The sequence below is a fragment of the Amphibalanus amphitrite genome, unplaced genomic scaffold (assembly GCF_019059575.1).
Source record: "Amphibalanus amphitrite isolate SeventyFive unplaced genomic scaffold, NRLGWU_Aamphi_draft 000493F_arrow, whole genome shotgun sequence".
Taxonomy (NCBI): Eukaryota; Metazoa; Arthropoda; class Thecostraca; order Balanomorpha; family Balanidae; genus Amphibalanus; species Amphibalanus amphitrite.
The window spans coordinates 226,341-240,842 of record NW_024881987.1 but is presented as its reverse complement, the minus strand read 5'-3'; the positions used below and the strand labels follow the sequence as shown (position 1 = coordinate 240,842).

The 14,502-nt window shown below is 53.3% G+C and overlaps 1 protein-coding gene across 1 annotated transcript; it reads left to right on the top strand.

Moving 5' to 3' along the window:
• The first annotated feature begins 462 nt into the window (after positions 1-462).
• Positions 463-2,749, top strand: LOC122392616 (coiled-coil domain-containing protein 96-like). Its single transcript, XM_043387668.1, has one exon. It carries the CDS (start codon positions 703-705, stop codon positions 2,440-2,442), a length of 1,740 nt encoding a protein of 579 aa, XP_043243603.1. The 5' UTR covers positions 463-702; the 3' UTR covers positions 2,443-2,749.
• The last annotated feature ends 11,753 nt before the right edge of the window (positions 2,750-14,502 follow it).

Below are 14,502 nucleotides of genomic sequence, written 5' to 3'. Positions count from 1 at the left end.
TTCGAAGTCACCCATAGGAAATGGAAAGCCTTCAACAAACGGCGAAGACTTTCAGCATGGAAACTTGTAAATGAGGCATTGGACAATGGCCATGGACGGTTGAGGCACACGCTTGATGATTTATGCAAAGTTAGACTCGATAGAACCCGATAGTGCATCTTTTGAGCTCAGTTTAACCTCAGGGTACTGGTATGTTTCAGAAGTTTTTTTTTTTTAATAATAAGTAAAACATGCATGTTTTTATTACCTACAGGAATGATCAAATACCCATAGAGATCTTAGAGATCTTATGATCTTTATGCATAAACCAGTCAAGGCGAATCAGAGCCCATACCTACAAATCACTTTTGCAGGAGGGGTTCTGTAAAACGCAGCACGTTACAGGTAACAAGACGCTTCAATCCTTGCTCAAACTTCAAATTAACACAGAAATTTGGAGACGCTTTGTCCGCTTTTGTTCGTCAGCGAATTTTAGTTACGGACTTTAGCACCATTTCATTTGCACTCACCCGGGCACGAAATATCCTTCATAAGCTGAAATACTATCTGAATTCGTCTATATACTTCGTTCTTTTATATCAGGGCTATTTCTGCATCAATTGTTCCCCACGGCCTATTACTTGATACAGCATTTCTAGAACCTGTTATATCCATGTCGCCCAATTTGACCCAAATGCAGCATTGAAGTAATTATTGTCGTTTATGAGCATGGCTGAGGAAGGTGAAGCACAGGAGGTCCCTGCAGAGGCCACTGCAGCCGAAGATCCCGCACAGCAGACGGAGGAGGTCCCGAGCGGAGACGCGTCCGCACCTGCTGAGGAAGGGGCTGGCGCAGCTCCGGATGCGGAGGCGGTCGAGCACTCCCAGACAGCCGACCCTCCTGAGGGACCTCCCGATCCGGGCGATCAGGGAGCGGGAGAAGGCGCTGCGCAACTGAGCCCAGAAGGCCAACAGCCGGCGGCGGAACCTAATGAGGAAAGCGCAGTCCAACCAAGCCCAGAAACGGGAGTGACAGAGGGAGAGAATGTCGCCCCGACAGACGGAGATCCTGCGGGAGGTGCTGCGCCGCAATCTGATGCCACTCCTCAGGAGGCTGACCCTGGAGTCACTCCAACCATTAACGCAAGTCAACAGGAAACCGACGAGGCTGCTCACGACTCCACCACCGGAGGGGAGCCAACGGTCGCAGAGGACGACGCGTCCTCACTTGGAAAGGGAGAGGAAGAGGAGGACGGGGTCACTGACATCACATCGCAACAGCCTGCGGACGATGAAGACACAGCGAGTGCCGCGGAGCAGACGACAGAGCGCGGATCAGCGGAGAGCACATCCGCCCACACACCAGAGGACGAGAGCACGTCAGACCGGTCCTCGGCAGAGGAAGCGACCACGCCTGGCTCCGCGGACAGCGGCGGCCGCAGCAGTCTGACGCGTCTAGTGGAGCGCAGCAACCTGGAGCAGCAGCACCGCGCGCTGCTGCTGCTGCGCCGCCAGCTGCTGGCGCGCAACCAGCGCCTCCAGCAGCGGCTCAGCCAGCACTTCAGCCGCAAAACGGACGACGCCGCCGAGCGCGTGGAGAAGAACGTGGGCGAGCTGGAGGCGCGCTACAGCCGCTACCTGAACGGCATCCGCGAGCAGCAGCGCTTCACGGACGAGGAGCGAGAGCGGCGCCAGCAGGAGCTGGCAGCCTTCCGCGCCCAGGTGGAGCAGCAGAGCGAGCTGGTGGCCTCCGCCTACGCCGAGGTAGTGGACCTGCGCAGACAGGTGGCTCTAAAGTCGCGCAGCAGTCGCACCGGCCGCCTGATGGCTGCCTCAGAGGTGGAGGCGCTCATCAGTCGCGAGCAGCAGAAGGAGGTCGAGGTGCAGGAGGCGCGCCTGGAGAGCCTCCGCCGCGAGACGCGCCTCAACCGTCTCGAGCAGACCCTGCGCGAGAGCGAGGAGCTCGCCGGCGGCATCCACCTGATCGACTTCGAGCAGCTCAAAATCGAGAATCAGACGTACGCCGAGAAAATTGAGGAGCGCAACGAGGACCTCACCAAGCTGCGAAGGAAGATCAGCAGCACCGTGCAGATCCTGACCCACCTGAAGGAGCGGATCCAGTTCGAGCAGACAGAGAACACGCGCCGTCGGGAGCACCTGGAGACCGTGTCGGCAGAGGTCACCCACGGCCGAGAGAGTCTGGCGCAGCTCAAACAGCGCCGCGACCAGGTGCGCAACCGGACGGCCAGCCAGCGCGCCACGGCCGGCCTGCTCGGGCACGAGGCGCTCCTCCGCGACTTCGAGGCGCGGGTGGACGAGGAGGCGCGCCTGGTGCGCGAGCTGCAGACGCTGAAGAAGGAGTACGCCGACCACCAGCGGATGACGCAGGAAATTCGTCAGACGGTGCGCGCGCGCAAACAACAGCAGCACGACAAACGACACAGGTCGGCCAGCAAACACTGACCGGGAGAGCAGCAGCAGCACGACAAACGGCACAGGTCGGCCAGCAAACACTGACCGGGAGAGCAGCGGAGCAGCGACAGACACTCGCTGAGAAAGCAGTGGAGTAGTCGTAGGACGGTCAGCAGACGCTGGAGGGCGCAGGTCAGCAGAGTAAATATGGGCAGACACTGACGGGACGGCAGTAAAAATAATGCATGACGGTCATGTTCCACCGGGGAATACGTTCCTGTTGCAAATAATGACACTGACGTTAGACATTATAACAGAGCCCGACGCATAACGGTGGCAAGCCAACGCGCTGATACATACCTACTCTATAGAAAAAGAACGTCAGATTTATCTATTGAAAAGATGCAATGATTTTTTGTTTTGTTTAATAAAACAGTTCATGTCGATTTGTGTATATCTTGAAATGGAGACAAATGTTGATGTTTAAAGGTAACAGGAAAATATACCATAGGTAGGTACCGTTATCTACCAACACAAGGGAAAACGAAATTAAACTCATACCTCATCTTGGGATAGCAAGCTCACAGGGCTATGGTGCATGAGCTGAGTTCAAGTTATCGTAGTCCGGTATTTGATAACGTGGGCGTGGCTTGGCTGGCATTTTCTAGGGGACCATTTTGCACACTACCTTTGTTTTCAACGCATTATGTTCTGCAACAGATCTAAAAGATAACGAGATGGTAACGCTAGGGTCTGTAAACGATCTAGCAGAGCCATAATGAACACTGGTTCCGTTTCAAAGAGCCGGGTCCTGATATCAAAGCCAGTGCCAAAATTAGCGGACAAGGCTCCTTGGCATCTGGCTGGACGTGCTCTGTTCCGCTCGGCTGGCCTGACGCGCGGCTTAAATCAACTGCGCAGCGCCTGACGCCCGCAGCAACTGCGTGAACCGGCTCACGTATACCCATGACCGGCGGGGCGTGCAGGGTGCAGAGAAAGGCGCCCCGGGCCGGCCTCAGTGCACGCCCGGCCCCTGGCGGCGGCGCGCGCAGGCGGCCGGTCGTTGTCCGGCGATTGGCGGCCTGCCACCGGCCGGTGCCGGCGCCGGCGAGTGGTGCAGGTCGGCGCCGACACCCCCGTCAGTGCTCTCGCGCGCGGCGCGGAGACCAGTCCTAGAGCGGTGCCGAGGTGCAGCCATGTTCCCGTCGACCGGTGAGACGCGCGGCCAGGGCGGAGCGGCGGCGTGGCGGGCCGTGCACCCATCCGGCTGTCCCAGCAGGCCGTGGGGGTACGGCGCGCGGCCCGTGCAGGCGGTGGCACCGGCGCCGGCCGGCCGCGCCCTGCAGCTGATGGCTTCGGTCACTGCCGGAGCCGCCGCCTACGCCTACTACCACAAGGTGAACGGCTACGGTCCCGGCAGCGGCCGGCACCAGCGGCACTGAGGGCCTCGGAGGTACTGAGGCCCCAATGGCAGAGGATCCTGCAGTGGCACTGAGGGGCCCAGCCACGCTGAAGCCCAAGCGGCACTGAGAAGTCAGTGGCACTGATGGTCCTCAGAGGCACTGCCGGACCCAGAGTCACTAAAACCCCAGCGGCGCTGAGGGTCCTGCGGCACCGAGGGCTCCTGGTAAGACGAGGAGACCAGGTCAACCGCCGCAAAATGCCGGGAGACTTTGTTGTCAGTCAGTTGTTTATAGTCTTTCGCCGTCGTCAGTCTGTTGGTGGCTCTGGTATGGACCTGAAGTGACTGGCACTTCGATGGCTCTGGTGCGAACCTTACGTGCGACTGGCACTTCGAGCAGAGGTGCGTGTAGCCGGAAACCGTCGACAGTCGACACTCAGGCACGAGTGAGGAGCTGGCTAGGACAACCATCAGACAGTTCTGTATTCAGGGCAGCGAGGCGGTGCAGACAGACGCAGACATCTCGACATGTCGAAGACAGTCTGTATTCAAGACGGGAATCCGAGCGCCAGAGACCAGTAGACGTCTCACACCAGCAGGCGACACCGGCTGCCAACTCAGAGAAGCCGCATGAGGTCCAGGCGGCGATGTTGATAACCAGTTGAACGATAACGGTGTGTGAGGTTGTGTGCGCACGTGTGCGTTGCGTCACTGGACATTGACTGACAAGTTATCTGTAGGTGTTGGCTCCTTCCGCCCCGCTATACCCCGTGGTTGCAACACTACTGTAACTCAGAAAAGTGCGCAGGCGGATAGAAAGTTACGCCTTGTTGTTGGCCGGTCCGTAGTTGGGATCGTGCTCGTTGGTGTGCAATGTGTAGTGTGCGCGGTCACTGTCCTCCTTTTCCTATGTCGCGCCGGCGCTTTATGTACGAGGCCAGGGCTCCATATGTGCACGGGTCAGGTAAAACGGATTTGAAAGACAGGACGCGATTCTGTGATATGAGCTAAAGTTGAAGTTGCTTTGCTAAGCGACTATGTTACACTCGTCCGTGAGTCTTTTCTGCTGAAGGACGGAATTGCGAAATCATGTGCGCGTCCGATTTGAATTGTGCAATGTCAAACCAAACATGAATGTCGTTTTGTAAATAAATACTAAAAAAAAAACATAGAAATTTTGTCGTGCTTATGTTGACCTGTCTATTTATTTGGAGGACTCTTCCCCCTCTCACTCCTTTTTTATCACTCACTCGCTCACTCACTCTCTCACTCACTCACTCACTCACACATCTTGCTATATTTATTGTGCACTTACTCCATCTTTGTGAAACTTCCGCGACATTTAGGCACCTACATACAGGGTATGAGTACAGTACATATGCGGGCATTTATCGATGTGTCACCACTTGGCCAAACGCGTTCCTACAGCTGCGCGGCCATCTGTGTCCACTGATATGCATGCCCTACCCATCACACCACAGACCTGCTCTACCGACTAGCTACAGGCTGTAGGTACTTGACAGCGAGCTCACGCTATTATAAAAAATCAACTATTGATTTGAAACTTTCAGTCGCGTTATACGATTCAAAGACCAGCTATTTAGAAATCCCGTCTATCTACATACCTACATTAGTCGACAGTAGTGCAGCACACAGCCGCTGATAGAAGACCTGCCGAACGACATTCGTGACCGGCTTTGTCATAATAGCTGTCAGACGACCACACACAGACGGGCTAAAAATAGACTACCGCGGAGTAGCTCCGAATCAAGGACAGCCTGCCGCGCTCCAATCAAGTAGCGTCGCCCAGTCCTGTTCTGCCACGGCGTTTCCCCGAGCTGAGCCTCTGTGATGCCCACCGACCGGCCGGCTGCGGTCAGGCGGACAGGGGCCGGTCGGGCCTACGTTCTAATACTCCTGGGTCGGCGCTCGGCGGGGCCTCTATCTGGTTGCACCGGCTCGGCCTTGGAATCCACCGCATGCGCTCACTGCAACTGCGCAGTGCGGAACTGATGCACTGTGGCCAGTGGGCCAGCGGGCACGGCTGACCACACCAGAGCGCACGCAGCTGCGTCCAACGTGCGTCACAGCGCGAAGAGCCGACGTAGATACGGAGAAGGAAGCAGTGGCGGATCCAGGGGGGGGGGGGCAAAATGGGCATTTGCCCCCCCACAAACGGCATGATTTTAACATTACGCCTATGGACGATGCATGGAAAGAATCGATAAATTTCTATGGTTTGCCCCCCCCCCGCAAAACTCTGAGCTGGATCCGCCTCTGGAAGGAAGTGGCACAGTCTAGGCCGCGCCCCGTGGCCGTCGGGAAAAGGGGAGCCGGTCCCAAGCCTGCTAACTCAAATATATGCGAATTGCTAAAGACATGCCGATATCGCCACCGAAATGTCAGTGACCGTTTTCACGACAGCCTATCTGGCGAATGCACCAAAATTGACTGTTGTATTTCCACCGTGCTTGCGCCAAGCCTCGTCAATACCGACTGCCCGGCCGCCTACTCCGGCGCCGGGCGCGAGCGCGGGTGGCCAGCCGACCACTAGGTGGCGGGGCGGCCAGTACCCGCAGACAGAACAATTGTGTCGGGGCGGCCAGTACCCGCAGACAGAACAATTCCTCCCCTCTTAGGTATAGCACATCGGGAGGAAACAAGCAACACGTGAGAAGCTGGTAAAACGCAAAGCAAGCAGTACATAAGGCCGTAAGAGGCACAGAACAAAATATGCGATCAGCATTTTCACGATGAAGCACGTTACAGTATGCCGATCACATGATCAGACGGTCAGGGGCCCGCCTCTGACGAACGGGGCGGGCCGGAGTCCATGTGCGCGGCGCGGGTCCAGGTGTCAGCGCCGGGGACGACCGAGACGGCTCGGCCGCAGGCGGCGCCGATGCACGAGCGGGCGACGACGGTGCACCAGCGGGCGGCGGCGGCGGTGCACGAGTCAGCTGATCCGGACCGGTGTCAGGTGGCGTCTGGCCAGGCTGCGGCGGTGACGGCCGGGCACCGGACCGGCTGAGGTCGGATGAGACGGCCGCTGGGGCCGAGGCCGGCGCGCTGCGGGCTCGGAGATGGGAGCGGTGACGCACGAACAGTCGGCCGTCCATTAGCTGTACCTCACAGCTTTGACCGAGCACGGCGGCGACCGTTGCTGGTAGCCATTTGTCGACGGCGTTGGTGATCGCTGTTACGTAGACCCAGTCACCGACCTGAAACTGTCTGTCGGATGCGGACTGGTCCGTGCGGTGTTTCCATGAGTATTGTTGTCGAGCGACTTTTGCAGCGATATCTGGATGCAGCTGGTCCAGGGGTGTGCGAAGTGGGCGGCCCAGGAGCAGCTCAGCTGGCGAGCGACCTGTGGTGCTATGCGGTGTGTTCCTGTATGAGAACAGGAAACGAGATAGCCTTGTTTGAAGCGAGCCATCCGTGCGCTTTGCGAGCGCTGTTTTGACGACCTTGACCAGTGCCTCTGCCTGACCGTTTGAGGCAGGATGGAGAGGCGGGCTGAACTTGTGCAGAATGCGATTTCCTTTCATGAAGGCCTGGAACTCGGCAGATGTGAACGCGGTGCCGTTGTCGGTTACCAGCACTGCTGGCAGTCCCTTGGAGCTGAAACTCATTCGGAGCTTTTCAATTGCAGCTGCACTGGAGGTAGAGTGACAGATGTGAACGTCACACCATTTGGAATATGCGTCCACGACCACCAGAAGCTGTTTTCCCTCCAGCGGACCCGCAAAGTCCACGTGGACTCGTTGCCATGGGCGCTGTGGGAATGTCCAGGGCTGAGCGGGCACTTCTGGTTGTGCGCTGCGGTTTGCTTGGCATTTGTGGCACGCTCTCACACACGTTTCGATGTCCGAGTCCAGTAGGGGCCACCATACGTGACTCCTCGCCAGACGTTTCATCTGACTGATGCCGGGATGACCATCATGTAGCATTGTGATAACTTGATCCCGGAGAGGGGGAGGGACGATGACCCGGCACCCCCACAGAATGCAGCCATCTTGCAAGCTGAGCTCTAGACGGCGATGATGATATGGCTGGAACTCATCTCCGGGCGATGACTCAGGCCATTGTGTTTGCAGCCAGCGGCGAACACGTGACAGAACAGGATCACGGTCAGTTGCAGCGCGGACGTGATCCACGTCCACGGACTTTGAGACGTCTTCTAACATCTGGATGATGTCAGCGGGGACGGCATTGTTCCCCGTTGCATTGGCGATGTATTGGGCATTGTCCTGGTCTGCCGGCTCTGGTAGCGGCAGTCTGCTGAGGCCGTCGGCGTTACTGATCAGCTTTCCCGGCGTGAACTTCAGACTGTATTGATAGCCGCTCAGATGCAGGCGCCAGCGGAGCAGCCGGGGCGAGACGGTCTGAGGCAGGGCTTTGTCCGGGCTGAGCAGACCCAGCAGTGGTTGATGGTCCGTTTTTATGACGAACGATCGGCCATAGAGAAACTGATGGAACTTGGTCACTCCAAACATGATTGCACACGCTTCCTTGTCCAGTTGGCTGTAGTTTTTCTCCGCACTAGACAGAGTACGGCTTGCATACGCAATTGGGCGATCTATGTTGAGCGTGGCATCTGGGTGACTGAGGACGGCTCCCACACCGCACGAACTTGCATCGGTGGTGAGAACGAGTGGCTTGTCAGGCTCGTAATGGGCGAGCACCGGAGCTGCTGCTAGCATTTCCTTCGTTTCGTTGAACGCGGCTCGCTGAGGAGATGACCAGATCCAGGTAGCGTCCTTCTTTTCCAGCGCATACAGCGGGGCGGCAACTGTAGCCAGGTTGGGCAGAAACCGTCCGTAGTACTGGAGCATGCCGAGATACGCTCTCAGATCGGACAGGTTGCACGGCTCAGGTGCTTCGAGCACGGCTCGTGTCTTTTCGGATGTGGTCTGGACTCCTGCTGAGGAGATGCGGAAGCCGAGGTAGTTGACTTCATCAGCCAACCACACCGACTTGTCGGCGTTGACGCGCAAACCGGCTGAACTGAGACGGCGCAGAACTGCTTGCACATTCTGGCGATGTTTTTCTGGAGTTGGGCCTGTCACGGCTATGTCGTCCAGAAAGACGGCCACATTGGGGATGCCAGCCAGGAGTGTCTCCACTTCTCTTTGGAATAGACTGACAGCACTTTTGACTCCATAGCATAGACGCTGAGGGCGGAACAGGCCCTTATGCGTGTTGATAGTCAACGCTTCTTTGCTGTCTTCATCCAGTTCGAGCTGCAGATAGGCCTCTCGAAGGTCTATCTTCGTGAACTTTTTCCCGCCTGCCAGGGCGGCGAACAGCTCTTCAACTCGGGGCAGAGGATACCTTTCCAATTTGCTGGCCTTGTTGACAGTCAAGTCGTAACTGCCACACAGTCGAACACTGCCGTCAGGTTTCTTCACCGCAACCACTGGAGCGGCCCATCGTGAAGTTTTGACAGGCTCCAGGATGCCTAGTGATACCTGGCGATCCAACTCCCTTTCGATTGCTTCTCGTTGCGCAAAGGGCGGAGGGCGATGCTTATGGAAGATTGGCTTTACTTCCGGGTCGAGCTGGATAGCGACTTTCTGAACATTGTAGTGACCCAGGCCGGGTTCGAACAGCTCTGGGAACTCGGCACGAACACAGGCTAGCGATGCAGAGAGATCCTGTTCAGCCGCGCTAGGCTCGACAGATAGGACTGGATCCTGTGTGAACAGGGCCGCCCAGTCCAGTTTAATCCTTTGTAGCCACTCCCGGCCCAGTAGTGGGGGTCCGGGCGTCTCCACCACCACTAGCGGGAGCACTGCCTTTTGACTTTGGTAGACCACTTCTACTTCAGCGACACCTACCACGGGCACCTCCTCCTGTGTGTACGTTAGTAGAGCACGATCGGGTGGTTGCAGCTGGGGCTGGAGTGGTAGACTTTTGAACAGACGTTTGCTCATGATAGAGCGACTGGCACCTGTATCCACTTGCATTGTGACAGGCTCTCCGTTGATGTAGACTTTTACTTCGATTGGAGCCATGCGATCAGATCCTGTGCGGAGCGTGAACAGGCTGGAGTCGGCAGGCGCTTCAGCGACTTCACTGGCGTCGGACACATGATGAGCACGGTCCCTTGCAGGCGCAGAACCGTCACCCCTCACACTTCGGCAGGCCGCCTGGGTGTGGCCTATCTTGCGGCACTTGAAACACTGAGCGGACTTGAACGGACAGCTGGCAGGCTGGTGACGTTTGCTCAGACACCTTGAGCATGGACTGGCAGGCGAAGCTGTTGCTGAGTTTGCTGACCTGCTCTGGGTCGGGGCCGCACCCCGACAGGCAGATTGCGAGTGTCCTTTCTTGTTGCACCGGAAACACAGCTTGTTCCGAAAGGGACACTCTGCGGCTGCATGTTTTCGGCTGTTGCATCTCGAGCAGCACGACTCTTGCACGACGTGCACTGCAGGCGCGTGTCTTTGAAATCCGGCATTGAGTTCACTGACCTGAGCTCTGATCTCCTCCTCTTGTTTTGCCATTTCTAGGGCGCGGGGCAGCGTGAGATCAGCGATAGCGAAGAATTTGCGCTGGAGTTCCCTGTCAGCGCAGCGGGCTACGGCACACTCCAGCACACTGCTTTCCCGCTGCTCGGGCGGGTAGTTGCATTTATCGGCTTGCAGCCTTAGCCGACTGACGAAAAGCGCAAAACTCTCACCGTCTTTGCGCACCAGGGCTTGCAGCTGCGCTCGCTCATACGTTGCGTTAACTGACGCATCGAAGTGCGCTTTCAGTTTGGCAGTGAGTTGGCTGTAGTCATCGGCTGCGGCACCTTCCACTGCGGGCAGAGTCCTGGCAAGATCTTGTACGTCTGTGCCGAGAAGCGTTAGCACTGTAGCTGCTTTACGGGCCGGCTTATCAATGTTCACGGCTAGCATATAGCACTCACAGCTGCGAAGCCACCGCGAGAAGTCCTCTCCCCGTTGGAAAGGCGGCGGAATGGGCAGGCTTTGCGCCATTCCGACACTAGCGAGGGGCAATGAGTGAGCGGGCAATGAGCGAGCGAGCGAGCCGGTTTCTGTGCGGTTATCTGGGCCTCAGATTCCACACAGAGCACTAAGCGACTAAGCAGGGCACTAAGCAGGTGGGCACTAAGCAATAGGGAATCAGTGGGCTGCACTAACTCCCGATCTCATCCTTGTCGCCACTTGTTGTATTTCCACCGTGCTTGCGCCAAGCCTCGTCAATACCGACTGCCCGGCCGCCTACTCCGGCGCCGGGCGCGAGCGCGGGTGGCCAGCCGACCACTAGGTGGCGGGGCGGCCAGTACCCGCAGACAGAACAATTGTGTCGGGGCGGCCAGTACCCGCAGACAGAACATTGACCAAATATAAACAAATCTCTTTTACAGTGAAGGTTTTCATGGCATGAATTTAATTCAATCGAAAACATTGTCAGATAATTCAATACATAAAGTATATAAGCAACTAGTGCAACCCAAGCTGAAAACTACTAAGAAACAACTACGAACCGGATTTGACCAAATCATACCAAAGGTGACCAAATGTAAGCCAGCAGCTAAAAACAGTTATTACCGTATGCCGAAGCATGTTTTAGGATAAACCCGTGACGGCGGTAAACGTTTTACTGCCCGCTTGAGGCTCTGTGTCATAGGTATTTGGTAAAAAAAAACTTTCGGCTCAAGGGCATTTCTGTTTTACTAACGTGGGAATATTTGTAAAAAAAAGATGTGGATATTGCAGTGATTCAAGTTCAGCATTATTTTCATCGGTTATCGGATGTACAACAACAGCAGTTAAGCGAATATGAATGTCATGCTAGATTTAACACCATATTCTATTCCAAAACGAGCGTTTTCGAGGACTAAATGTGATAGACATTTTTGTGATAGACATTCCTTGCACTTGCTTTCACTACAAAGTTGACAGTTGTAATGAAACAGCAACTACGTGGTCTAGAATTGCTAAAAATTGAGTTCGAAAATTCCCCGTCATCAATTTTGAAGTTTTTCGCTATAACTTGGCCAAAAAAAAAGAGGTGTGGCTAAAATTTGTTATGTGAATAGAAGGCGGTAGGGACTATTACATATATTTCGTTTTTTCGAAATTCAAAAAACGTTTGGGTTTTTTAGCTATTATATTTTAAACAAAATTATTTTGGGGGTCAAAATCCCAAAAATTTCACAAATCCAAGATTGCAGTTTTATAGCCCTGTTAATTCTACACCTTTTATATATAAAACATTTTTATATATCACTTAAGCTCATCAAAATGACGTTCGTCCAAAAAAGCGCCTCTCAATTTTATTTCAATGATGTATACCTAATAGAAAGATCGCAACATTGACCTGACCCTAGGTCATCAATATCAAAATTCCAAAGCATACAAATTGTTGGTACTGATTCCCTCATGCAATAACTCAAGTTTCAAACGTCTAGGATATAAACTGTAGAAATGACAGAATCACAAAGTTTCTTTTTTAACCCGCGCGGGGCTGGGGTCTCCAGCCGAACGCGCGGGGCTGGGGGGGGGGTAAATTTTACCCCCCTGTTATCTCCCGAACTAATGATCCGATTTGGAAAATTCAAACGCCAATCGAAAGCTCTCATCACGAACAACTAAAAACATGTACTTAATTTTAAGTTTGAGGTCAAGGTCAAGGTCAGGTCAAGGGTACAAATTGCAAGTTCCTACAGTATCGGCCACGGCCTTGCACCGTAGTTGCCGAAGAATGGAGTCATGGACTGAGACTGATCGCCCAAAACGTGTTCTTAGGCTACCAAGACAATATTCGTTGCATACAATATCATTCAGAGGTCAAGGTCAAGGTCAGGTCAGGTCAGGTCAGGTCACCAAAAAACAAAATATAGAAAAGGGCATGTGCGACACATGTTTTATGGGTCAATTTACTCATAGAATTCAAAAGGCACACTCAATAAGTGATATGGACCACCTCTGGATGAATTTCAGGTCGAGGTCAGGTCAATGTCAGGTCAAGTGAGGTCAAATTTTGAAGTTGGTTGATAAGGCCTAAAAAGGTGTCTATCTGATGCAGTTTTTCACGGCGAATCGAATGGTGCTATTTTTATTTCCGTACGAGGTCTAGAACTTCCAAAAAAGTCATTTTTCAAAAAATTTGTGTGTCGTGACGTCATAAAATTTTGAATAACTCCCACATTTTTGAACCGATTCTTCTAAAATTTGGTATGTAGGTGCACATAGACCACTTCTCTAACATATATTCCGTTTTTTTCGATGGACTCAAAATGTTGGATTTTATAATCATTTTCCCAAAAAAGTCAGTTTTTTGAAAAAAATTCAGGCCAAAATCCAAAATTTTCAAAAAACCGAGATAGCCATTTGATAGACAAAGTAAAATTACGTATAACCTTTTTTGTTACGTCTTGATTCCTTTAAAAATGAAGATGTTAGCGGCGTTTGAACTTTTGCCGTTTTTGAGGCGAAAATGGCGAACATGACGTCACTAAAACGTCAATTTCTCAAAAATTTTCCGACGGATTTCGCTCAAATTTTCAGGGAACGTGTCAAATTGATGTAAGAAAAGGTACTGAAAGTTTGGCGGCGCTGCGCGCCGCCGTTTTTGAGATATCGCAAAAATTCGCGAGGGGGGTAAAATTTAACCCCCCCCCAGCCCCGCGCGGGTTGGCGTGGTCACTTAATTTGAACTGGTGAACTGACCTTATTGATATGACCTAAGGTCAAAAACGATCTGATCCAAGTTTCGGGGTGCTGCGCGACACGGCTTTCTTTACTCACGCAACGTTACGGGGTCAAGGCCCATGGAGCCCGGACATCGAAGTCCTTGATGAATGTAAAGAGTTCCAAAAAAAAAAAACATTCATTGCTGTTTAGCGTTTACGATGCAGCTACTGTGGTTAGTTCTTTAATATCTAAGGGTTAACCCGCGTCCCACATGGGGCTCCTGGATTTCCACGCAGGCTGCTGGGGGACGGTTTGAACACTAACTCGGCTCCTGGGTCACCTAGAGACACGCCGTAGGCGACGCTCGAAAGATCGTCAAAAATAATGAAGAAATTACTTCGGTCTAATTTAAGTCAGGTAAAAGGTCAGATCACCAGAGGTCAACGAAGGTAAAAAATCGCCGATTTCCTGGTAAAACTTTGACAATTGTCAACAAACCGGTGCAAAGCTCAGGAACGGATAGTTACAGCGTCGTGGAAAAGCACATTCGATACCTACCTAGCTCTTTTTACGCTCATTCCCTAATTGTCCTCAGATTGTTTGATGTTGTATGGTGTTTGATATTGTGTTTGTTGTTGAAGATATGGTGTTTGATGTTCAATTTGTGCCAATGGCTTGTCTGATGATGCCCTGTGGGCGAAAATTCACCTAAATACATCATTTTCGACATTTAAACTTTCTATATTCGAGGAAAAGGTCATTCATTTTGAGTTATTCAAATGTTAAAAGTTCTCAGAATGTCTCAGATTTAGCCTACAGCGGGCAAAAACTGCCAAAATAGACTCTTTTGTGGAAAATTTTCCTGCAATAACTTTTGATTGAAAACTTGTACGAGCCTAGGTTCGTTTACCAGCTCCCGTTCCTCTCGTCAAGACGCATTGAGTGAACTTGAATTTGACCTTGACAGGTCAACTTGAAGATTTGACCTCAGGTTAAGGTCATGATCTGACCGGAAAAGGTCGTGTCGCATATCAATTGATTCGTGTCGTCGAGCTGAAC

Coding starts and splice junctions, on each gene's coding strand:
- LOC122392616 (XM_043387668.1), top strand. CDS start 703: ATGAGCATGGCTGAGGAAGGTGAAGCACAGGAGGTCCCTGCAGAGGCC.